At 37.8% G+C, this 27,330-nt stretch overlaps 1 protein-coding gene across 1 annotated transcript in view; it reads left to right on the top strand.

The window, feature by feature from the left end:
- Window positions 1–15,354, top strand: part of PAWR (pro-apoptotic WT1 regulator) — a 92,431-nt gene extending 77,077 nt beyond the window's left edge. The window contains exons 4-6 of the mRNA XM_068402124.1: window positions 8,912–9,059; window positions 10,395–10,499; window positions 15,268–15,354. Of these exons, the coding sequence (XP_068258225.1) occupies window positions 8,912–9,059; window positions 10,395–10,499; window positions 15,268–15,354 (340 nt within the window). The remainder of the gene's footprint in view (window positions 1–8,911; window positions 9,060–10,394; window positions 10,500–15,267) is intronic.
- The last annotated feature ends 11,976 nt before the right edge of the window (window positions 15,355–27,330 follow it).

The raw sequence follows: 27,330 nt of genomic DNA, 5'->3' as shown, positions 1-27,330 counted from the left end.
TAGTTCCAACCCCCCTGCCACAGGCAGGGACACCTTTCCACTACACCAGATTGCTCAAAGCCTCATCCAACCTGGCCTTAAACATGGCCAGGGAGGGGCCATCCACAGCTTCTCTGGGCAACCTGTTCCAGTGTCTCACCACCCTCACAGTAAAGAATTTCTTCCTAATATCTAATCTAAATCTACCCTCTCTCAGTTTAAAACCATTAACCCTCGTCCTGTCACTACTTGTCCTTGTAAAAAGCCCCACTCCCACTTTCCTGTAGGCACCCTTCAGATACTGGAAGGCTGCTATGAGGTCTCCCAGTATCTGAAGGGGGAGAGTCCATCTAAAGGGACCAGTGTCCTCTTCTGTTCTGGCAATGTTTGGCTTGTTTGCCCCTCCCAACATCTGCAGTAAGGGAAGGTCCTAGAGAAAACAGCCTCCTCTACAGTAATTCTCATTCACTGTGGTGTAGATCTCACTTTTATGTCCCAAATACAGCAGAAGTCCTCTGGAAACCGAAAATGCTGTTCTGTGATTACACCTGGTACCGGAATGTGAATGCCAAAAGGCTGAATTGAGACCATAAGCTACTTGAAGGCTCAAATATGTTCAACTTAATGTGCTTTTAACAGTTTTGGGTGTACTCCCTTAGGTTTTCAAAGCAAATTGAGAGCAAAGCATGTTCTCACATAAGGACAACCACTTTGACATCCCATTTGAAACTGTTACTTGTGCTACTCTGACAACAGATGGTCAGTACTTTGTGGGTGGGGAAAAGAGACTGTTAGTGAACTATACAGGCATATGACATCAAAAGTGAAAAGATAATGTTTGCCTAAATTCTTGGGCTCTGTTATAAACTACTCGCTCCAGGAAGAATGCATTATTTGTCAGAAATTTTCAGGTCATTTTTCCCCCATCTTTACTGCTCCTTATCTTTTGCTTTCTTCCTCTTCCCTAGTTGCTCCTCATCAGAAGTGACATCTCTTCATCTTGGCATTTTTCTTCACTTGACTGGTTTCCGTTGCCTAGCCCAGTTAGACACTTTTTCCTCTCTCTCCCCCCTTTTCATACATCCTTATATTTAACCGTTGAGGGTCCTAGTATTCTCTTTGATATTTTTCTCTCTTTGTTTTTTTCACTGTTTTGTCTCTGTCCTCTTCTGACTTCTAGTCCTGGGTTACTGGTACCATCCTGGGCTTACAGTACCTTCCCTTTCCCTTCCCATATAGCTGTTTTCATGTCTGCATTGAGATACCCAGCCTCCTGGCTCATGGAATTGCTGTTCTCTCAACATGTTCCAGGGCTCAAGGAATTGCACAGATTTTACTACCTGTTTAATCAGACACACTGGCTACTTTGCCTTATATGGATGCAGCAATCCATGGTTAAACATTTGTATGACATTGCTGAGAAACCCGTTTCACTGAGTGCCCATTGACTGGAAGACATGTTTACAAATGAAGTTTGCTGGCTGCTGTTGTGTTATTCTACTTCTGTTCTGGCTGACTTGGACAAACTGAGCCTGTCTCCTTGCGCAGTAAAGTAAATAAAAGTTTAGGATGAGGGTCTTAATCTATAATTGTAGTCTGTCTTCTGAATTTACTTTAAAAGTTTTCATATTTACACCCCAAAAGTTTGTATAGGGGTTCCTTTGTAGTTGCACGATTAACCACATAAAATATTTTCAAAAGAAAGTGATGGTTCTGTTGTGATCTGGAGTGGTACTGTAAAATCTATTAAAAGCATGACCAGAATCTTAAAGGTGATGCTGACATGAAGGCCGCAGGACATGTTCATGAGCATATTTGGGAGTTGCGACCTGCCATCTGTCCTGACTGTGATCTTCATGTGATTAAAATGTGTAGGTATCCTTCAGTGGTAATAGCCCATATCAGCTTCCTCATCTTTCATTTCTCCCTTGTCTTCATGTGATAGGCCTCACCTTGGCCATTCCAAACTTCTGTTACTCTTAATTGGGTCTACCAGTTTTTGTGCTGCTCTTTGAGTAGTTACTTCAAAACAACAAGCATGTTGCTATTAGTAAGAATGGTTTTCTGATTCAAGTCTGATGCTATCAGCATAATTGGTGTCTTCACTGATTTCTCAAATGAGAATGACAAAGTGTATTCTGTTTGTTGAAATATTTGAGTGTAATCTACATGTAAACATGAATTATGTTTCTCTTGCATGCTGTGAACTATAAAGTTTGTTTGCAAGTAACAGTAAAGCAAGATATGTATGTGGACATAGGAATATTTTTATAAGTACAGAGAATTTGTTTTAGCAGCTTATTTTTAAGACTGTCTCTACTAGCTTTTGAAACAATTTAGCTTCTTTTTTAGAAATGTCTTAAACTGAAAAGAACCTTGCAAATCGGGATTTAAAATAACTCAAGATTTTTGCGTGGTTCATGGATCAGACAGATCAGGCTGGATCAGTTTACAGAAAGAGTTAGATTTAAATCTGTTAGTGGTTCCAGGGGTGTGTTCCCCTTATAAGTTTGTTTATTAGTGGAAATGAATACAATATGATACGGCTTTATGGCTTCCAGACAAGATGTCAGAGGGCTTTTTCCCCCTCTTTTAGAATAGTATGGCACACTAATCTGGAATCCAACAGGCAGGAATCCTTACCCACCAGTTCTGAAAAACCATGTTGTACTCGAGTTTAACATTCATGCAAGAGTTGAAAAATAAATGAGGAAGACGAGATCACAAGAAGAGAAGCAGCTAGTGCTTCAGAGCACTCACTGGAAGTGCTGTGAAGGAAATGTTAAAGCCCTGCTGAAATTCTTGTGCTCAGTGTTTTTAGGTTACTACAAAGCTTAAAGTATAACAATTTACATTCCATCATGCTAACCTTGGTCTCACTAATTCAAAAAAATACAGCTGCAAAATATTATTTCATAACACTATGCCCAGACTTGCCTACTTGTCTGTATTTGGGAGTTTTGCAGCGAGGGTTGGCTGTTGAAGGACTGTCTCATCTAGCTTGTTACATGAGAATCGTAGAATGGTTTGGGTCGGAAGGGACCTTAAAGATCATGTAGTTCCAACCCCCCTGCCACAGGCAGGGACACCTTTCCACTACACCAGGTTGCTCAAAGCCCCGTCCAACCTGGCCTTGAACACAGCCAGGGAGGGGGCATCCACAGCTTCTCTGGGCAACCTGTTCCACTGTCTTACCAACCTCACAGTAAAGAATTTCTTCCTAATATCTAATTTGAATCTACCCTCTTTCAGTTTAAAACTGTTACCCCTTGTCTTATCACTACATACCCTTGTAAAAAGTCCCTCTCCCACTTTCCTATAGGCTCCCTTCAGGTACTGGAAGGCTGCTAGTAGGTCTCCCTGGAGCCTTCTCTTCTCTAAGCTGAACAGCCCCAACTCTCTCAGCCTGTCTTCATAGGAGAGGTGTTCCAGCCCTCTGATTGTCTTCATGGCCCTCCTCTGGACCTGCTCCAACAGCTGCATGTCCTTCTTATGTTGGGAGTCCCAGAGCTGGACACAGTACTCCAGGCAGGGTCTCATGAGAGTGGAGCAGATGGGCAGAATCACCTCCCTCGACTTGGTGGTCACGCTGCTTTTGATGCAGCCCAGGATGCGGTTGGCCTTCTGGGCTACAAGTACACGTTGCCGGTTCATGTTGAGCTTCTCATCAACCATCATCTCCAAGTCTTTCTCCTCAGGGCTGCTCTCAGTCCATTCTCTGCTCAGCCTGTATTTGTGCTTGGGATTGCCCCGACCCACATGCAAGACCTTGCACTTGGCCCTGTTGAAGTTCATGCGGTTCGCATGGGCCCACTTCTCAACTCTGTCAAGGTCCCTCTGAATGGCATCCCTTCCCTCCAGCATGTTGACTGCACCACACAGGTTGGTGTCGGCGACAAACTTGCTGAGGGCACACTCAATCCCACTGTCCATGTCGCTGACAAAGATGTTGAGTAGTGCCGGTCCCAATACCGACCCCTGAGGTCTCCTGTTTCCTTCCAGAGAGGGCCCCACATTTTCCCTAGTCTCTTTTATCACCGACATACCTATAGAAGCATTTCTTGTTGCCTTTGATGTCCATGGCCAGATTTAATTCTTTCAGGGCTTTAGCTTTCCTAACCTGATCCCTGGCTGCTCGGACAATTTCTCTGTATTCCTTCCAGGCTACAGGACCACTACTGCGCAGATATGACCACTTAAAATAGACAGGGGTCACTCAAGGTGCTTTTCTTGACGTTTGTATCCCCTTTTCAGCCAATGGTGATGTTATGAGAAGACAGAAACACTTAGGGTTTATTTCTGCAGAAGTTTTTGATGGTCTAAGTTGAGCTGGCTGCAGTTCCTCACATGCTTCAGGGAGCCACTGTGGCTTAAAGTCGATGGCTTCCTTTGCTGGGCTGCTGGATTGCTGCATTCAGCTGCATTCAGCTCCTTGAATGGTTTCCTACGCTGTCGCCTGAAGGCCAGAGCCAGGAAAAGTGGAGGAGGCTAGGAACATTCAGCTGTGGAGAAGACTGCCTTTCCTTAGCTCAACTCTGAAAGCTGTGGACTTGGCTTAAGCAGTCTGAAGTAACTGAAGTCCAAGGTGGCCTATTTAGAAATACCCTCTTTTGCTCATTTTTCCAAAGAAGCTGTTAGCAACTGGCTGGATTTCAGTGACATAATTAATTAGGAGTTTCCAAATCAAGTATTGTTGCAAGATTCAGATAATAAAAATAAATGTGTTATAGTTGAAATCAATGAAATCTGGGTTTGACTGGGTGATTTTAATTGGATGAAATTGCAATTTGGACAGTCCTTCAGGCAAACATTGGAACTGAAGAGGCATTGGAAGGAGCAAGATTAATTCCACCTTTCTGTAATACTGCTGTTAAACCTGCCCCTGTGTGAATAACTGATTTTATTTTATATTAAAGGAAATTACTAGAACATCATTCCAAAACAAAACTTTTGTTTCTGTGTAAGAGTAGTCAAACTGCGATGTGGTTGGTTTCGTTATATGATTTTTAAGTACAGCAGAAAAAAAACTTCCAAAAGCAAATCTTCTTAAGTTGCAAAAGTGCTTTCTGTTTTCAGCATTCCAATACAGGAATACACGTTTAAAATGAGGTTTTGAGAGTGGCTAATTGAAAGTAAGCTGATTGAACAAGTTGAATTTTGTTGCATATCTTGTCAAACATGGCTTTTTGAAGCAATAGTGAAGGATGTTTCTATCCAGATGCATTCTCATTTGCTACTCTCCAGGTGGGCACTCTGATCCAGTGTACGTATGACTACCAATACAATCTCAGATACTCTTCTTGAAAAATAATTTAAAAAATACTATTTCCTGCAGCCACAGCCTGTGGTGAGATGTTTCAGCTGCAAGTATTGAAACAGTCACGTGCATAAGTTACTTGAATGCAAAAAAATGAAGCACCTTTTGAACTGCATTCTTCAGCAGTGATTCTACATTTTTTCAACTTGCAGACCCCTATCATTTTTCATCTGGTGCTAATGACCGCTTTTACCCAGTGTACATCTACTGACCATAGGCTTTCTTTTCTTTCATACCTTTTGTGAGGTTCCAGCAACTTCCAAGTTGCAAGTATTTGTAAAACTTTATTCAGTTAGGAAGCAGAGAAAGCAAGGTTTCGGTTGCAGTCTCAAACTAAACAGGTTCTGCTGTCCCATGCATGCACTTTCCCCCTCCCCCCCAAAAGAAGGCAAAGACCCAGTTTGTTTTCTTAGTAGTATACAGAGGTCTTCAGTTTGGACAGATTATTATTTACTACTACTAAAATTATTATTATGAGTAGTAGTATTGTTGTTATGTATTTATAAATATAAAATAGATTTTTTATATATATATTTTTAATAAATATACAGGTTTATTTCCATAGAGATATCTTTCTTCAGGCTGGTTGATAGGTGTTTTCTCTTAGTAAAGCAAAGACACCAAGTTCAGTAATATTGTTATTCTATATAAGTTTTCTTTCTTGTTTAAAGCTCCCAAAGTGACATTGTATCTGAAGACTAAAATTCCATTCTTTGTGAAAGAGATGTCTGCTGTGTCTCGGATGGTACCTTTTTTGCTGTTGCTGTGTACTGGACATTGCTTGTAACAGTCAAAATAATGAACTTTCTATCTGTCACATTCCTTGTGCTAGGTTACGTGCTAATGCGTCCTTAAATGTTTTTTTTTTAAATCCCATTGTCACGGTTTAAAGCTGTTTAAAGCTGGGCCGGCTATTAAAACCTATGGCAGATGCTCTCTATTAACCCTCTCCCCTCACCAGAAGGGGAAGGAAAAGAGAAAAGGGAGAGAGACTTATGGGTTGGAAAGTTAAAACAGTACAAAAGAGTATAATAATAATAATGGAAATAATTAAATATATACAAATATATATAAACGCAAGATCGAGCTCCCCCAGTGATGGTCACGTCACCACCGGCACTGCAGGGCAGGCTCCGGGAAGGCCCAGGCTGGACTCAGTAACAGATGGGAACTGGATTCAGGAACACATGGATTGGGATTGAGGGCAGGAGAAAACAGACAGAGTCCTCCTTGGGCGCCGGCCATAGAAGGGAGTGAGACCCTCGTGATCCCCCAGCTTTATATTGAGAATGACGTGTATGGGATGGAATACCTCGTTGGTCAATTTTGGGTCACCTGTCCTGTCCGCTCCTCCTGGAGGTGTGATCCTTCTGCAGCTCCTCACTCGTAATCAGTGAGAAATTTAGCAGTGACCTTGGTTTCTCTAAGAATAAGTACAGCAAGAGCCTTTCTGCATAACATCCCTACCGGTGCCCCAGTGATAACTACAAACTTCGAGTGTTATCAGTCCTAGAAGCAGACACTGTCTGCAAAACATGCAGTTAGTTTCAGAAAGTGCAGTTACTTAGAAGAGACTTAGCTGAAAGTAAAAATCACTGAAAGGAAAATTGGTTCTGTTTTAGTCCAAACCAGGACACCCATTTCCTAGAAGTCTTCATGATGTGTCCTTTGTACTTGCTGATACTGAAAGGGAAAGTGTTCAGTAGGGTTTGCTCCCCCGTGGAACAGGTGAGAAAATCTTTGGAGGGTGAGTTTGAGGGAAAATACAGAAAATGTCTTAATTTTCAGTATTAATGAAACCTTTCTTATCTAGGTATTTTTTCTTCTAACTTTTCTGTAGGAGCATCTGCCAGTATCACTTACTGAAACTGAGTTGAGATACTCCAGTATATTGGCAAAAAGGTTCATTTTTGAGTGATGAAAAATTGAGCCTTTTTTGCGTGGTCTGTCTTTGAGACATTAACAGCATGAAACAACGCATCTTTCAGAAAGCTAAAAAATGTAGAATTTATAGAGTTAAGCTAAAGTATTTCTCTTATGTTGTGTTGCAACATACGTATCCGGTCCTAGAACTGTTTTTAAAAAAAATCTTCTAGATAAAGAATAAACAGTGCTAAATATGGTAATAACATTAAGCTACAAAATTCCTTACAATTGTGTCAGTGTGCCTTGGAAACTCACACATACTGGAGCAAAACAATATTTATGTCCATGAAAAGACATCCTTTTGCCAGATACTCCTGCATTTGATTTGCACATTGTCAGCAGGGGTTTTCTGGAGTTGTGAAATGCAAAACTGTTAAATGAACACATTAATCATATATTCTTCTGTGTTTTAAAGGAAATGTAGGCATACTCATAGTGGTTTTCATTCTTTTCCTGAGTGCTCTAGAAAACCATTGTATATATATTTCAGCTGTGTGATTTCACAGAATCACACACTGGTTGAGGTTGGAAGAGGTGTATGGAGGGCATCTTGTCCAACCCCCCTGCTCAAGCAGGGCCACCTACAGCTCATTGCCCAGGACCATGTCCAGATGGCTTTTGAGTATCTCTGTTCGAGTTCTCCTGGTGAAGACTAAACAAGTGTTGTTGTTTTTGGCGGTTTTTTTGTTTGTTTGTTTGTTTTTTTCCTTTGGCTGTTGAGCTGTATATTTTCATAGTCTTAAGAAGTGTGGTTTTGGTGGATTGAGGAGGGAAAGATCTGTATCTCTCTGCTGGCTCCCAGGGCACTCTGCTCTGCTGCTCTTAATTACTCATTAGATTCTACATTGAAGGTAAATAACATTGCTGTTCGGAAGAAAATAGCTATGCGAAGAACACTGTTAAATTTGTGACTTTGAAAATGCTTGACTTCTCATATATATTTTTAAATTAGCACTGTTTTTGTACATAGCAATCATTATGGAGAACCGTAAGCTTCTTTAAAACTAGTTTACGTGCGTTTGCAATGCTTATCTGTTGAGATTCCATGGCAGTGATTTTTAAGGAATAGACACATGATCTGAAACAAAAAACATACCACCAGTTAATGAGTGAGTGCCTACCAGCTGAGCCATGACAAACTGCTGTGTATCCAAGTTCTGAAGTAAAATATTTGGAAATGGCATAAAAATAGTATGTTGGGCCGCATCACTTTCTCAGTTTGGTTTGCTTTCCAGTTCCTTACAGGCCATATCCATCATTCCTGAAAAGTCATTTGATATGTCTAAGGTTCTTACGTTTTGGACACGTACTTCTTTTTCATCCTATATGTTTTCATCTGCTTAAAAAGATGCTTGGTTTAAACTCCATAGTGGTACTTTGCTTTTTAAAATAAAGTCGTTTAGATTGGTTTTTAATGTGCACTGTTCATAAAATTTTAAATCGTTAAAAATAAGGTAGGATAAGTATGTGTTTAAAGCTGATTTGTGATGAGAGCTGCATTATCCAAGTATTTGACTCCCTGAGGCAGTGGATTTGATGAGTTCTCAGCAGCACAAGAGCTGTGGAATAAATTCTCTGCAGTTCATTACACTGACCTATTAAGTGCTTTGGAAAGCAATTCTTGTTACTTCTATTATTTCTATTATTGCATGTATAAATAGGTGTCTGCTTTGCTCTTTGCCTTTGTAGCACTGCTAATGCACCAGAAGACGATGCTCCAAATAGATATTCCCGAACAGACAGGACAACTTACAGTAGATATGGCAGGGATGCAAATTCTTCTGGCAGTTCTTTACCAAGTAACGCTTTGGAAAAGACAATTGAGGAACTTGAAAGGGTAAGTACCAACTAACGTCTGCATGGCATACATCGGAAATAAAGTACCTTTGAAATTCCACAGAGAAATTTACAAGTAAAATACATAGAAATGATGCTAAATGCTGGAAGTACAGGTAGTTATGTCTATAAAAATGCCTAAAGAGTCTGACTGACTGGGAAGAATGTGACCTTCTAATCACAGATGTTAAGTTTTCATTTGGTATATAAGTGAGAAGTAGTTGAGGTAAAGATAATACACTTAGAGAGCCAGCAGTACTCTACGTGACATATTATAAAATTTAATTGTTAATTCAGTTGTTTGTTAAAGTTTTAAACATTTAAAATACATATTTAAAACAGAGTTTTCATTATTTCAGACATTCTTCATACAAACAATTTTGGTAAAATGTAATACTGTTAAAGCTGAGTTTTTCACCTGAAACAGTATTTTGGTAAATAATGTCATCTGTGTAATCTGTTATTGGCTTCTCTGTCTTCCTCTGAAATGGATTTTTGTGGGTAACTTGCCAAATAAATCTTGAATTTGTATGGATGAAAATTACTAAGTAAACACCATTTGAACAGATCTTTTTTGGAAAGGGTGAAAATAAAGCATATTTTGTAGAAATTGCTGGGTTGGGGTTTTTTTTAAGATTTGGGGAAGCCTGATTTGAGTGAAGTGGACCATAATCCTCCCTTCCAAATCAGCTTCCTTCTGAGATAATTTAACTGCCAGTAACACATAAAATAGAGGAAGATTTAAGGGCTTTTTTTCAGTATCCTGAACCCTGATTTACTGAACTCCTAACGGACGTTTTAATTTTTTCTCACATTCAGGCTCATAGATGTAACAGTGAGTCCTCATTCCTTGTTAATGGTAGTATTAAAAAAACCAAACCAAAACAAAACCTAACAAAAAACAAACCAAACCAAATACCCCCCGCCTTTCTTTGCCCCCTTCCCCCCAAAAGAAAGAAGGACTTAACCCTCCCAAAAGAAGGACTAATCCTCCCAGTATAACAAATTTGGAAGTTGATACTTTACATTTACTTATGTTTTGGGCCCCGATCCAGTTTTGTGTTCATGCTTAAGTTAAATATTAATTAAAATATTATCTCTGGAAACAGAGATATCACACAGGTTTGCTGTGGGTAAAATATTTTCTTAGACGTGGTTCTTTAGCTCCTTGAAATGTAAGGGCTTGAAGACGTGGGTTTGACTTGCAGTAGAAGAAGAATTATAGGTAAATATGTGTGGGGTTTTCTTCTTTGTTTGTTTTAAATGGTAATAACTTAAAACTGTCTCTTAAAACCCAAAATTATATTTCAAACTTCATTGCATATTCTGGTTTTAGGAACTTGCAAAGGAGAGACAGGAAAATGCGAGATTAATGAAGATGACACAGGACAAAGAGGAACTAATTGGAAAGCTGAAGGAAGAAATTGATTTATTAAACAGAGTAAGCACATACGTTCTTAGTTGGTGCTATATAAAGAGGGGAGAAAAGTCTCTGTGAACTCTGTGCTCTTCTTCAGGCTGGGCAAGGTCAGAAGATATATAAGTGTGGGGATTTTTTTTGTTTGTGTAACTTTTCAAGAGGCATGTCAATAAGTTATATTTTTTTCCCAGGTGACTTCTGTTTGTCATGATTAAGTTCCATAAGTTGTGTGTTATTGGAGTACCTGAATTTCTTGTTGCTAGAAGTGTTCATAGAACAAGGTTATAAAAGCAAGAGTTCTTTACTGCCTCTTCTTTCCAAATTCAGTACGTAACATAGCAGGAAATAATTAAGTTGGGGTTTTGACAGTTTTCTCAATAAATTGTTACCTAGGACTTTTGTCGGACAAAGTAATTATAAATTTCATTCAATTTTTGTCAGCTTTTAATTACTAGTAATAGTTTAGATGATCTTAGAAAGATTTGGGAGGAGATGCTTTATATTCTGACACATATTCTCATATTCTTTATTGTTGATTCCAAAGTAAAGGCATAACAAGATGGGGGCAGGAGACTTGGGCTGGCATCACTCAGGCAAGGTGTGTAGGCAGGAGAAGAGGGGGTGGAAAAGTGTGACATGCTTGGGAGTGGGACAGGATGAGAAGTTTTAAAGTTGGTAGAAGATATCAATTTTAACAAGTGCAAGTTTTAAGGGCAGACTGGAAGTCTTTCATAGAGTGAATTAGTGACCTCATCTTGCACTTCTGGCTGAGGTGCAGAGCCTGAATGTACTAGGGAAATACGCCTCTACTAGTCCAGTGCAGACATTCCAATAAAAATTCAGAAAAAAATTTCAAAACCGGCTTTGGTCAATCCAGCAGTGAAGGGAGGCAATAACTCCATGTGCAAAGTGGCAAACTTTCATTTTGCACTATTCATTTGTAGCAAAGGAGGACAGCATTCACAAGTTTGCAAACTAATCTAGAGAACAACAGGAGGTGAGATTATTCTGAAACAGATATATTTAATTTTTTATAGGAAAAGTTGGAAGTTAATCTGTAGGGTAAATGAGGTATTGTCTGTTTTGGAGAGATTTCTATTTTAATTGAGGAATTGGTCTTTATGATGTTCTTCCATTCTGCAAAGAATCTGTCACATCTAATGATCACATCTGATGACCTTATTACAGTCGAGGCAAGTGTTAATTCCTTCTGCATAATGGATGGCAAAGCTACTTAATACTGCTGGTCACACCTGGCTTCCTGACTGAGAGTCAGAAAGAACAAAACAAAAGAACCTAAATCACTGAAAGCTTGTGTTTCAGGGCCATGACTGTTGGCGAGGTTCGCTGTTCCAGAAACAATGTTAATTTTTTTCTGCTGTATTTTAAGTATGATGTCCTAAATTAAATCCATTGAGTGTCTGACTAGAAACCATCTTTGAACACTTGTAGTAAAGTCAAGCAGTGCCTGTGCTTTGCCTGTGTTAAGTATGATGGCAATTTCTGCTTGTCGTGTGGAAAGAAAACATAGAACAGAATATAGTCCTTCCAAAAACCTCTTTATTATACGATGACTAAAATCGTACCTTTCCATGAGATCTACAAAGCCATCTTGCTGGTGCTGCATAGGTACCTTCTCTTAAACGCAGAATAGGATTTTTTTTTTTTCTCTATCAGGTCAGCATTTATCATAGCTATAACATTGCCTGTTAGCTTAATTGCAGTGCAAGTTATTTATGTTTGCATCCTTTGGACTTTTCTTAACGATGAAATAACTGTCTTTTGACTTTATAACCAGCATAATAATTAGTCATCTTACAAAAGTTTGAACCCATGTCTGAAGTGATACATCCATTAAAACAGATACAGTTTTACTTTCTTTTTTAATAGCTCTTGGATTTATGATTGCGTCTATATTGGCTATCCATGTGGATTTACAAAGAAGAAAAGTTTAGAATATTAAGAACAGCTACAGAAATACTGCGACGTTCCCATGATAGAAGGTTATGAAAGTTAATAAGGCAGTTATGTTTGCCTACGGTTTATTATCATAACTGAGATCATGAGAGCCAGCACTTGGACATCCATCTGTTCTTCATGGAACGTTACTCTGTAGACCTGGCACCAGGATTGGATGCTTTGCATGGAAGAACAGTTGTGATCTCCAGCCTTCTGCTCAGATAAAAGGATGTCCTGAGGACTACACTTTACTTAGTGAGCTTATGGAGAGATCTTTTTAAAAAGTTTTGCTGGTAGGCAGCCTAAACAGGGGTCTCTAAATTTGACCATCTACACATTCATGGTATTTCTCCATCTTCTCTGTTCATCAAAACGTGCAATTACTGCATGTTAAGTTGCATGGGTATGGAAAGAATTTCATGTCAAAGAGCTTAAATAACTTTTTAAAAGTGCAATTTTATTGCATAGCTTTCTGACTGCTCAGTCCTCATATTTAAAAAAATGCTCTTTCTAGAAGTTTCAGTCAGTTCATAACCATGGATGCAACCTTGATTGGCAAAGTGTAACCTCGTTACACTTGAAAAACTTTTTCCAAGAATCCTGAAAACTTCTTGGCAAACTTTTTCTCATTTTAAGTAAATATATGTATTTAATGTAACAATATAATTTTACTGAGATCAGTCAGTACATCACAAAGATACTTAAAGAACATGAGCTGCATTTATATTGAGAAACAGAAAACACTTTCTGCCATAAATGGCATTCTTTCACATTAGCTACTAAAAGTATGTCTGCCACGTTTTTTGTAAGAAATGGGTAATTGCTTCATAAAAACCTCAAATGTCTGAAGGGAAAGGCATCTCAAGACATTTAAATATTTGTAGGCTAAGTTCAACTGTCGACTAGTTTACACGTGGTCATCTCTGACCTCACTAAGATGTCATTGTAGTTAAATGTGTGTTTGGAGAGAGTCTGTCAGTGAGGATTTACAATCCAGTAAGTGTCAGTTGTGTAGATATTGGTTCCTTTGGTGTGTGAAGTCCAAGCTTTCCTGCTATTGCATCTTTTTTACTAATAAGCATAAATGCGTGTTGTAATTTTGAATAAGAAACTTTAAATTTCGTAGTGGCAAAAACCACCTGCATCTCTTGGTCCATTGTTTCTGTAGATATTTAAACTGCAATAGTTATTTTTCCTGGCTCATATTCAAGAAACACTTACTTGTAGTAATCTTTGGAATGTTATTTCTACAGTGTAAACATTCCACAAACTTACAATACTTTATTTTGAGTAAATTACAGCTATTTTAAACAGAAGGTTTTTAGGTAAGCTTTAATTGAGGCATCTGATGGCTAGGTTAACAAGTTCTAACACAGTATTATGTATACTGAATTAAAAAAAATATTTTGTTGAAAAAGTGTTGTCCGTTCCATCTGATTATTAATCTGAACTGCACAAGACAGAAAACAAGGTGTGTTTCCTACATTTACATAGTAAACTGTATTTATAGTAGCTATCCATCAAAACTTTCCATGTTTAGATGTTTAAGTCACTTGTATCTGTTACGTCGGAGTGGTCAAATGCTTTTCCTGGAAGTCATTCTTACTGTGATGCAGCATTACTTCTGTGAGGCAAAGAGGAATTTCTGCTAGTGATCTCTTGAGTCCACATTACAAAAACAATGAAGTAATTGCAAAGGTATTGCCATATGGATTTTGGCTTGGCAAACTGAAGAGGCTTTTAAAAGTCATTATACCAGTTAAACAGAACATCTTTAGCACGCACTTCTGGAATGACCCCACTAAAAAGAAATAAGAAAATAGGCTCTGTATGTCAAACACTGCTTAACAACTTAAGGAAATGAGAGAGAAAATCCCTCCTTTACTACTGTTTTATATTTAATCTAGAGTGGCAACAGTAGGGTTTTGCAGACTTCAGTCAAAAGGCATCTGAGATCTCTAATGAGAATCCTGGTTCTTCCTCCTTTGCGTGCCTTTCATTTTCCTCCTTAAAGTGCTGTCCTTGAGGTCACTCTTCTGTTTCTTCATTTTTTCATTCTCATTCTGTGTCTTCCATGTTGTTTTTGTACAGTAAAATTATTGCTACTGAAGTAATGCTTACATTAAACAGCCAGTTTCACTGGTTTTCACTTTAAAGGCTTGAAAAGATTTGGTAGGAAGTGAAGAAGTGAAATGTGAACTGGGTCAATCTGGTAATTGGTGGAAGAGATGAAATATAGAGTGGGAGCAATCTATTTTAAGCAGCCATTATTACTGTGTATGCTGTCTGTTCTTTTGGTAGCAGTTTAGACAGAACTTACAAAATGCCTTTTAATTTTTTTCACAGAAAACAGCAAAAAAACAGTGGACAAGGCAGTACTTTTTCTGAAAATCTTGATACTTAATTTAAAACTCAAGGCAGGTCTTGTGGTAATAACCAATGGTGTGTATACGTGAGTGGGATACTGGCAGACAAGCACAGTCTGGGGAGCAGAGGCATTAGCTGACTAATACACTGTATACCAATAAAATAATCACGCCTATCCTATTTTGGTTTCTTGATGCATTACTTCCTGCTGTAGCTTTAGTTTTGATTATATGTTTCCATTTAAAGGTGCTTTTACATGGGAATATAATATTAATGCTTTGTAATTACAGTAACACTTGGAAAAAGGCCAGTTTAAGAGATTTAAGTGTAGCTATTGTGACACTAGTTCTTCCTAACCCCAACTTCTTCATTTCAGGGCTAAGATGTTAAATTCCTGCTGCTATTAATTGAGAGTTTGTATTTATGTCCTGAGAAATGTTTATTTTTCTTTTTCCTTTCACAGGACCTAGATGATATAGAAGATGAAAATGAACAATTGAAGCAAGAAAATAAAACCCTCTTAAAAGTTGTTGGACAGCTGACAAGGTAGAAGATTCAAGCCTCAATGAGGAAAGATTTAAAAACTACTGATTGAACGTTAAGGTCAATATAGTAATACTTCTGTGTTGCAGTATGTTATAATAACTGTCTTTATATTTATTGTTAGGAAACCAGATGAATGTTTATTTTCATAGTATTTCTTCTTCATTCAATGAAATGGCATCAAATTTGAGGTATATTTTTAGCTTTCTTTTCACATAAGAATAATTAAAATTTTTGACATATTTCAAAATATTCAGTTAAAAAATGTTTAGGTTTTGTATCTTCAGATTACATCTGGATAAATTACAGTAAATTAAAATTCATAGCACCAAGATCACTTCCAGTCCATGTATATTTTTGAAGTGAATGGAAGCAATACATGTAAGTTCTGTTTACACAGATCCAAAATATATATTTTGGGAAGTATTTCCTTTTTTGTTTAAACAGCTGTAAAGTAGATGCCTTATTACTGATGTATAACATTTTTCAGATTGATTACTTGCTCTAAAACTCAAGTATGTTGAGGTTTTTTTACTGTATCTGAAAGACTGACAATGGTAGATAGTAGCAATTTTTTTTTTTCTGTATAACAGTATTCTGGCAGGAGGGGGAGGTTTTATTAAAAAAACAAACAAACAAACAACAAAACTACCAAAACCCCAAGAAATCACCTGTGGTATCAGCATTAATGAGTTCTTAGAATCATATTGAAGTTGTGCACTGCAGTTTATTTCAAAGCTTTGCTTTAGCAGTGAAATGCAAGTTTGCTATCAGACAGTAAGTTTGTTTGCTGTGTTGAGAATTCAAACAAAGCCTGGAGCTTTCATTTTAGCAAAGACACTTTTGCAATACTCTTCTACTTAAAGCTGTCATCTTAAAATTTGTAGTGATCATAGCCAATATGAGTTTTTTGATGTTTTCATTTTTTAATCTAGGTGAAAATTTTTGTACATAACAAAGTAGAGAGGCATACAAGTGATTCATGCCCTTTTGAAACATCAGATGGTTTAAAAAAACCTTTTAACCTTGATTTTAAAGTAACAAGGTGTTTAAAAAGTGCCTGTTTAGATGTTACAATCCAATTATGACTGTGTACTGATTCTTCTATAACATCGTAGTAGACAAAACTTTGATTTGACATTAACCACAGACCTCAGTTAACAATTCTTTTCTTAGAATTCTTGTAGGCTGAAATTTTATGTACTTTATTTCATCTTGATACAGCACATTTTTCATTCCCGATCAGAATAAATGTATATGTCATTCGATTCAGGACACTAGAAATGAAAATATTTATAAGAGTCCGGGCTTTTTTGTGATGATTTTGAAGTTTGGTGTCAGAAAGTTGCATGCATATAATTTTTGTTACCTTAAAACTTAAAAGGCAGCTTTTAATATATAATAATGATCACCTTTTCAGAATTGCCAATTGTTTTCATAATGTGTATTTAATGATTGAAGAGTTTCTTAAAATTTCAAATGCCTTGGATTGTTTTGGATATAGGATAGGTTATTTTGCATTTGTATATTCTAATGAGGAGGAACTATTCAAAGCTTTAAAGTATTTTTCGAGACACTTACATTCCAGGATGCCTTGATGTTTTCCTTCACAGTGGATGAGATCCCATGGGACACCATTTAAAACCTTTACTCAGGGGTTTAAATGGTATGGGGAGTTTGTCTGTATAGGCCCTCTGAACTACGATATACACCAATGAATACTGCTTTTCATATTATCCAGAGAGTAAGAAGTCCTTAATTTATCAGTTTCATGAAATTAAAAATGTAATAAAAAGATCAGTTGAGATGTATGCCTTCTGAATAAATATGAAACTTTCTCTGGAAGAACATCTGATTTCCTTCTCTGTGTACTAGGTAGGAAATACTAATACCGATTTACAGCATGGGATGTCAAATATATTGAAGCATCATTAAGGAGCTAATGCAGAACACACAGATAGTAATGCAAAGTTGTAAATGAGATATTTCATAAACTGTATTTCATATACATTTTAAACCAAAGAACAATGACAGCAAAGAACATAAGCAAGAATTACTTGTTGTCACATTACCTCTTCTTGTTTTACATGTGTATTGACTAAAACTTAGCAGCAGAAACCCCAAAATTAGGATTTCTTTTTTAACCTGGACATCTAGCTGACAAGAATATTTGGCAGAAGTACTTCTAATACCCAGTCTTGAGGAGGTGCTGGTAAGGGAAGTTTGCACATATTTGAAACCAGTAATGCTTCAGGGAGAACGTGTGAACAAAGGAACTGTTGGGAACTCACAGATAAAGTGCCTCAGGACATTATTGTTGTTGTGTATTACTATACAAATGTAAAACTCTTCATGGTTTTAAAAATTCCCACAAATTGTACCCTGAAGTATAATACTTCTGCTGACATTTTGGAAGATTTAGATGGCTTTTTGGAAAAAAGTATGTGAATAGCAATTTATTATCACTTACATTGTCAGGCTCTTGGGAGAAGTTTAGTAGACTCTAGGAAAAATGATGTATTATGTAGAATGTTAATAATAATCTAGTCATTACTTGCCATTATCTTGTTATTTCAGTAGGGTACCCTTGTAGTCAAGCTCGAACATAGAATAAGTTTTTATCCTAGATGATTTGAAGGTGTTAAATTAGCAACCTTACCAGCAATTCACTAACCCATGTCCACTTCCTTGCCAGTCCAACACCTTGGTTGTTCTCAATTGTGTGATTTAAAAGCAGAGAGACTGCTGTAAATGGGAGCCCACCTCACTTGGGACGGCTCTATGATTCCGGAATGAATCTGAGTATTAACGTACCTAGGCTAAATTAATTTACTAGGGTGGTTTTTTGGGGGGAGTGGGGGTGTTAGTATGCAATATTACCCAAGCGGGTAAGTCTCTTGGAGATTTCCAAACTTTCATGTCTTAAAATTCATACCAAACCGCTTAGGTCTAGCAACTGTTTCTGGGTAACTCTGGTCATCTAGGAAATCTAAACAGAAAAGTACTCCCATTGATTAAAGCAAATAAGACAGGTTTTTTTCAAGATACTTTTAATAATGACCAGCGCATAATGCCTATTTTGATAATGCAAAATATACTCCTGTTATGGTCACATACTGTTGTATAGAAAACAGATACTATATCCAGAGCTGAAGGTTAAAGTTGTGCAAAAATATTTTTAGTGTTTATAAGATGGACTAATGTTTGTGGGATTTATTCCCTAAAGAGGTAATTCAACAATATATAAATGTTGGTAATTTTTTACAAGGAAATTCAAAATGGCTCATTTTCAAAATAATTAAATGCCCATGTTTAAGTTCAGTGTTACTTGATGTGTATATTAACTGAAAGAGTACAGTCTGTATTTGCAAATGAGTGTTTTTTCTGTCTTTAAAGCAAAATTTTTCTGTGTTAATTGCCAGGTTTGTATATATGCATTTGGAGATTAATTCTTTCTCTGTTAGATTAGCTCTGAATTTGAGAGGTAGATTGAGAAAAGAGGGTAACAAGGAATAAATTAGTGACTTCGAAAGTAGGAAGTATAACCGACTGAATTTCTGTTTTTGTAATTCAGCTGTACTGAGAATTAGCTGTGGAAAGATTTGTGACTGGCATAAGCACTACAAAAGATATAGGGGTTTTAGCATGTTGGAAACAACTGATTAACCTACATCAAAGCTCATTTCAACTTGTCTGGTATCATTACAGCTTGGAAACTTGCTACCATAAGAGAGACCAAAAGGAATTCTGGAGATCAAATTACTTTGTTAACTTTTTGCTAGGAGAGCAGAGTTACACTGACTCCAGCTATTTTATGGTTGTCTGTAAGTCGTTTGTGCCTATTTCCAGCTTGAATTGAAACAAATCAGTATTAGTAGCCAAGAGGAAAGGTAATTATTGGGAAACAAATATACGAGTAATAACTATGGATACCATTAACATATGACTGAGTGTCAGTTATTTCTTGGGCTCAGACCCTTTATGAAGATGTCAATTAGGATGGTCCATTTGCATCAGTATTAATGATCAAACATCTGACATTTTTAACAAGAAACAACTATTTTAGTTGGAGAAATTACCATTGCACGCCATAACTTAAAAACTTAGTACAAGAAAAAAAATTCATGCTGGTACCCGTAGCTGCTGAGACTGAGGAGTTAAGGGTTATACTTAAAAGTTTTGTTAAAAATGGAACAAATTAATTCTGGATCTTGTAATTTAATTTAATTATAGAAGTTCACTATGGAACTGTTCCAAACCAGTCATTCTGATGTCAATACCTGCAAAAGGTGTTGACACCAGCATTTCTACTTCTGTTATTAAGCATTTTTTTAGGACTACTTAAATATATCCAGGACAAAAAGGACTTTGATATGTATTTTAGTAGCGTTCATGATCTTCCAAGTATGTTGCCTTACTGTAGCAAATCTCCGTCTACCATTTCTCCTTGTACTGTAGCAGATGTACATTACCTTGTTCATTTAATCCTTTTTCTTTTATTTCTGGATTTCTGGTGTTACTGTTCTTGTTCAGGGCTAGTTGTGATTTTTCTGTTCTGGAAAAATTGTGATAGTTGAGTTTTGCTCTGAAATTAGTCTCATAATCATAATGCAGAGTCATTTTTTTAAAATACCCATTTTATGCATTTAAAAAGTTGAAGCATCATTAAGCTCTAAATAACTAAATATCCATTTTAGTTTTGACCATTGACTAGTTGTGATATTTGATATCCGATTAAAGATGATGTTGAGATTCTTACTATTGGAGGTAAAAGATACGTGTTTAATCTAACAATAAAGACTGTGTGCCTTTGTCCAAATAAAACTAAATTCTTTTTTAATGCAGGCTGGCTACTTATTGTGTTTTAAGGAGAATTAATATTGTCTGACTAAAATTCTAACTGGATTTGTCACACATACTGGCAAGCTCCCAACCTGAACTGCTAGAATTATTTTTACATTCAGATTCTATTCTTCAAGTGTGCGTCTGTTTGCACACACACACACGAGAGAAATCTGCATATTGCCAATATACTCGTTTTCTGCTTCGGGAATGTAGTGAGTATCCTTCCATCAATTAGATGGAAGTGACCTTTTCCGGTACTTCAGAGCTGGAGTATAGCCCTTCCCAGGAAAAGGTAGTGAAGGATGTTACAGTGCTACTTCTACACAAACAGAGTGAATTGACTTCACAATAGATTTAACTTCTGCAATTTCTATATGAATACATGTTCTGTTCTCCTGCACAGGCAGAATCATTAAAGGCAGCCTCCTTTTCATGCATTGCTCCAGACTACACATAAAGAGAACAAGTGGATGATCAGTAAACACCATGGTGATAATAATGATATCACAGTTTATCATAAAGTTTGTAATGTTGTTTGAAAAAACAACTTGAAACATAAATACCATAAGAAACCATGCATTCAACACCATGGTTACTCTATGGATAAGACATCATGAGCATTTGCACTTAGCTAATTTTAAAATGTTAGGTGAATTCGGTTGACGATTATTACTCCTATAGTTAATTTCCTTTATGAAAGCCCAGTGGCCTTTGGATTTTGTTTGGTTTTAAAATACAAAAGTATGGCCTTCCTCAGTTTTTGCCTTTGGTATTTTAGGTTCTTCAGTCTTACTGGGAAATTTTAGCTCCAAGTACACAAGTGTCTGTTTTATGCTCCTCCTTTAGTCACTGGATTTGCTATGCAATATCTACCTGACCTTAGCATTTGGTATGTTTTCCTTTGGACGTTCTAATTTTTTCTCTCGTAGTCCATGTCTTCCTTTCTCTTTTGTACTTTTGGTATCTTCTTGTTTCCCATGTTCTGCTAGAAGTTTCAAGTGGTATGTGTGAAGTGTAACAATGTCCATAAAACCATTCTTTGCTGGATTTTTTCCTTCCTTAAACAGACCTCAAACATTTGTATGAGAAAATTTTCTCATTTGGTGAATAATTACACTGTGAAATGTGCTGCTGCTGGAAGTTGCTCTGGGACGCCAAGAACTTACTGAGGTTTTGAGAGGGATTGAATATTGATGTGGATATTGAGAAGATCAAATGCTCAAGTTACACCATAAAAAGTTCTGTTAGACTCCTATTATTAAAGAGTTGGAGGAAATGAAATGAAATGGAAATCTTGTAGGAATGCCACATGTAAGAGCGATGCTGATGTGGACAGCATTTGGGCAGGAATCAGCAACAGTCCCAAATAGCCCCATTCTTTATGAAGGTCTAGTGGTTTTCCACCTACATCTACAGGTTTGCAGCTGAGAACCCTTTGAGTATGGAAACGGATGCTTAATGTTTCATTTAGTTTTCCTTGAGCAGGAAGGTCTAATTACACAGCCAATATCCATATCTCTCTTGAGACAGTATCTCGATAGGGATTTCAGTTTAAGCAAAACTGACAATTTCTGCACTCACTCAAGACATTTGAAGTAATATTAAGCACTTGACATATTTGAATATTCGATTAGGAAATGGGTGGAGTCCCTTATACCATGTCAAAAGATGTTTTCTTGGGCAATGTCAAGTCTCCTAGGCCTTTTCTTTAAGGGAAAGTTGCTGCCTTCAGAGAAGACTTTTAAATGGGGCTCAAAGAATAACGGCAGAGTTCTAGAAGTGCCTGACTTGCATTTTCTACTAGTTTGGGCCAAACCGTGTAAAACATGGTTAGTAATTAGTGATGGTGTTGTAGTGGATGTTGTTACTGAAGGAGCAGGAAAAGTGAGATTCTTTTTTATTTATATTTTAGGGTTTCTTCAAGAGTTGTGTCTGTGATGTTAATTGCTGAGAGATTAAACAGTAACTTTGTCAATAACTGTGTAAGTTTTAGAATCTTTGAGGTAAAAGATGCCATCTTCACTATCTTTAATTAACGCCTTTGAGTCGTAGATATTTGTTATGTGGTAAAGCTCTGTTACAGATAACAAAAGACAAAAGCCCTATCTATACCACAGAGATAATAATCAAAGTCTATGCTGATTTTTAATCAATATGCTGTAAATTTTAAAGAATATTAAATAACATAAACATCAAAACTTTGAGATCTGGAATTTCCTTAATAAGGGAGGTAATGAAAACGTATGCATATTTGGTGCTAATACTCTGCCTTTTTTACAGGTAAACAGAAATGCTGTTGGAGATGAACCAGTTTTGTAATTGATCTCATTATTGACTGCTTGAGGTGTTACAGCTAATAAAATCTGTGCTTTCTGAAATAGCAAAAGGATGCACTTACAATGTGGTGACAGCAAAAATGAGAACTTAATCTCTGCTTAGTCTTTTAGGGTGGGAACTCAAGCAATTTTTATGACTTTCCCTTGATGAAATGACCTGAAAACATTTAGGTATTACAGGCTCATTCAACAAGCTATTGTGTAATCTCATGCAACAAAGCAGCATTAACTCTTGTCCGTCCTTTGTAACAGGGTATTTCTAAGAAACCAAAGCATAATTTAAAAGAAAAACTGTTTTTCGGTTGCACAAGATTGTATTTGAGAAAACTGCAGCTTGATAATTGGCATCTTGACACATTCTCCATTAGTATTTGTCTCTGGAAATCAGATTTTGTAGACAGAGAGCCCGTGGAATGAAATTTTTGTTTTTCTCTCTTTCAGAAATGTTAATCTCTGCTTTTGCCTGAAGGCTCATTACAACCATGATGCATTTTAGAGTTTAAAATTTTGATTGCAACAGTGTAAGTGTCGTTATAGCCAGCTACCAAATATATTTAATGGGTGGGGACAATAAAACCACTGAAGCTTTGCAAGTTGAGACTCTCGAGAAATAACTCTCATATTTCTCTGTGAAGCAATTATATAGAAAATGCTAATTGTTCCCAACTGAATCACTCTTTCTTCCTGTTTAACTGCTTCTGCTCGCTATAGGTTGTCATAAAATATCACTTAAAAGCTCCTGTAATTCTGTTGCTCTGGCTTTGTATGAGAAGTGATATTTAAAAAAGACTGGCCACTTTCAATTTTCACTGTCCAGATTCTAGGATTTATAAAGATGGTTAAAAGCAGAGAGAAAATAGGGCAAAAATGTATGGGTTGAGACTGTTCAGGACTGAATATTAGGGAGAGGAGTAGGTGTGTAGGGATGAAGAAAATCTAGGTTTTCTCCAACATTTTTTTCATGTAGTTTTCAACAAGGGAAGGATGACAAACTGGATAATTTATTTTATAAAAATCTAAAAATAGTTCCAGTTGTCACTACGGTATAGTTAGTGTTTTTATGAGAAAAGTGTGATCTCCAGCCTTTCATTTGCTCACCTTTGCACAAATACTTTAAAATGAAAAGAATATGACTTTCCACCCTTCAAGAAATGCAAATTACTATCTAAAATCACAGCTTTGATCATGTCTTTCCTAAACCATGCTAGGCTGCAGATGAGTAGGTAGAAATTTTGGACATTACTTTCCAAATATTACCTAATTTGTGGTACTACTGCAGTAATATCAGTTGGTATGTTTGATTTGGGAACGTGTAGGGCTAGCCCCAAGTATTTAGATCTTTGGCAGAAATGTGATAGAGCTGATTCTCAGGGTATGGTGGAATCCCCTTGCTAAAGCATCATTACCTTACGGAGGACTTCTGATCTGCTTGCATTGAGAACCCTGTTGCTGCATCCTGCAGATTTAAATATAACAAAGTTGTCTTCAGCAGCTGCTGAGAGATTTGTGAAAAGCAAAAGACAACTGCCTTTGCCATATGCCAGATAGTAGTAGGCAAGTGTTACAGAACAAAAGAAAAAAATCTTTCTAAAAGCACATTGAATATGATGTTACTGAGTGAAGGAATTTGGTACATTTTAATGTACTTCACTGTGCCTATTCTAAAGTTTTGGTGCTTGTATGATTTTTTTTAAGAACACTTAGAACAAATATATGTATCATAGGCTTATGTTTACGAGGTTAGAATGATATTTCATGTAACTGAAAAACTGTATTCAGGTGCTTCCTTTACATCCACTTAAACAGCTGTACTTGTTCGAAAAAATTAACTGTTTTGTTACAGGAATTGCTCACTGGAATTAGGAGTTTGCTGCTGATATAATGATCCATCATTTTTTAATAGTAAAAATTTTAATCCAAAAATTGATGGCTTGAAAGTCCTGTTCCTGCAAGAACTGCAATGATGATTAACTGTATTATAAGTAATACCTAAGCCTACTTAAAAATGAGGTAAAAGTAAACATTATGTACATTCTCCTACTTTCTTTAGTATTCGGTAACATTCATTGCTCACTTTCTTAACTTTATCTGTTTCACTGAGATTTCATATGTGTATTTTTGGTTGATCTGCATAGCAGAGGGAGAAAGATACTCCTCTGGGTACACTCGGTTGTAAAAGCCCAGAACTGGATAAGGATCTTGTCGTGGTTTAACCTCAGCCGGCAACTAAGCCCCACGCAGCCGCTCACTCACTTCCCCCGCAGTGGGATGGGGGAGAGAATTGGAAGGGTAAAAGTGAGAAAACTCGTGGGTGGAGATAAAGACAGTTTAATAGGTAATGTAGAATCCACACACTCAAGCAAAAAAAACCCAGGAATTCATTCACTCCTTCCCATGGGCAGGCAGGTGTTCAGCCATCTCCAGGACAGCAGGGCTGCATCACGTGTAACCCTTAGTTGGGAAGACAAACGCCATTGCTCTGAACATCCCCCTTCTTCCTTCTTCCCCCAGCTTTATATGCCGAGCATGACGCCATACGGTATGCGATATCCCTTTGGTCAGCTGGGGTCAGCTGTCCTGGCTGTGTCCCCTCCCAACTTCTTGTGTACCCCCAGCCTCCTTGCTGGCAGGGCGGTGTGAGGTGCAGAAAAGGCCTTGGCTCTGTGTAAGCCCTGCTCAGCAATAACGAAAACATCCCTGCGTTATCCACACTGTTTCCAGCACAAATTCAAACCACAGCCCCGTACTAGCTACTGTGAAGCAAATTAACTCTACCCCAGCCAAACCCAGCACAGACCTCAAGAAAAGTGCTTCCTATCTGGAATAAAGCGGGTGGTGCAGCTCTGTAAGCATGTTCTTCATTCTGATTCCTTCTAAGCAGCTGTCAGCAGTCTCCACTGAGAAACTCTCTGCGTAGGAATCACATCCTTTTTATTTGGCAACCTGTGCACTGAGTTTACGCGGCTTTTTGAATGCTGTTAATATTGTGGCTGAGGCAGTTGAGAGCAGAAAGAATTGGCTTCCTTCTGTGGGAGCGTATTCCAATATTTGGAAACTGTTCCTGGCAGTAACTGTATAACTTACTCCACCAGTAGAAGGAAGCGGATTGCTAGTTCGGATTTGTAGTAAGAAGTGGAAATGTTCACTGATGCAGAGGCAGCGGTGACCGGCGGGTGTTCACAGGGTCGCCTCTGTAACGCAGAGCAATACACCATTCTGAATTTTGGTCACAGAGGCCCACAGTAAGGTTGTACACTGGGTGTTAGCTCAGATGAGAGGTTAAGGTAGTACTGAAGTAGAAACGAACCTCCTATATCCAAATGGCCAATGCATTACTGAAATGGATGAACAAAGCTGATGTCTTTGGTCTGTGTATTCTGTAGGTATGTGAAGATGCAGACTTCTCAGGTGTTTTGCTTTGGTGCTTCTGTCTAATCTATAGGTAAATAAAGACTTAAGCTTTTCAGGTCTGTCACTTCACTAGCCTTTTTTCTTCAACAGCATTGAATTCTTTCTTACGATACTTCAAACAAAGCCAAGCAGATCTCATTTGACTACTTGAGGATTCTACAGTTGTCCTGGTTTGGCCCAAACCAGGCCAATTAGTCTTAGAGAAACCAAGGTTACTGCTAAATTCCTCACTGCTTATGAGTGAAGAGCCGAAGGGGGCTCGCACCTGCAGGGAGGAGCAGACAGGGCAGGTGACCCAAGATTGACCAACGAGGTATTCCATCCCATACATGTCATTCTCACTTTCCTATTTATCACTAACCCACTGCCTCCTGGAGGTGGGGCCCAGGAGGGAGGGGCCCTCCTGTCTCCCACTGATTGGTACCAGCTTTGCCAGTTTCCAGTTAAAAGCCTGCAGGTGTGATGGCAGGGGGAGCTACTGCATTTTGCCCTCTGCCCGTGCTGGGGGGAGCTACTGCATTTTGCCCTCTGCCTGTGCTGGGGGAGCAACTCTGCCTGAGGAGGATTTCCAAGCTCTCAGTCTTGGCTTTGTATATATTTGTATATATTTGATTATTTCTGTTATTATTGTTATTATACTCTTTTTCATTGTTATAGTTTATTAAAACTGTTTTAACTTTTCAACCCATAAGTCTCTCTCCCTTTTCCCTTTCCCTTTCCCTTAGGGTGGGGAGGGGGAGAGGGTTAACAGAGAGCATCTGCCACCTGGTTAATAGCCAGCCCAGCTTTAAACCGTGACAACAGTAGAAGAGTGTAACGGTCCTTTTTTTTTTTTCATTTTCTTCTGTTATCTCTTGCCTTATTGGTACCTCTTGAGATTTTTAGTTTACATTCTAAATCTAAGGAAGGTCATCCCAGCAGATTACTATTTACCTCTGCAATTGGAGTGTTCTGTGTATCTTACTCATTTTTTAATGCCATGGAGGCAAAACTACTAACTGAAGGGTTCAGGAAATGCCTGTATCGATGCTGCCAAATACTCAGTATTTGAATCTATTAGCAGTCTTTTCTGGCCCCGTGCTGCAGTGAGAGCTGTGTGATTGCAGAAAGTAAACAGCTGAAGTAGCTGTGCAGGGAGCACGAGTTACAGGTAAGCACTTTCTGTTTGTTGTTTTCCTCTCTCAGGCCATGCACTAGATGATACACTGTGCCATCCCCTGAGCTGCTGCAGCAAGACAGCTGAACCTACATATTTTAGGGCAGTATCATTAACCAAGGGCTGATATGAAAACCCACTGGACAGGATGAATCAGCTTCCATTTATTTGCAAATTGGCAAAATGTCACGTTCCTCCTCTGCTCTTCCTCTATGAAATTTTTACCCATTTTTCC

The sequence above is a fragment of the Nyctibius grandis genome, chromosome 5, assembly GCF_013368605.1.
Source record: "Nyctibius grandis isolate bNycGra1 chromosome 5, bNycGra1.pri, whole genome shotgun sequence".
NCBI classification, from domain to species: Eukaryota; Metazoa; Chordata; class Aves; order Nyctibiiformes; family Nyctibiidae; genus Nyctibius; species Nyctibius grandis.
The sequence above is the reverse complement of the archived record's forward strand: the minus strand, read 5'-3'. Positions and strand labels throughout refer to the sequence as shown.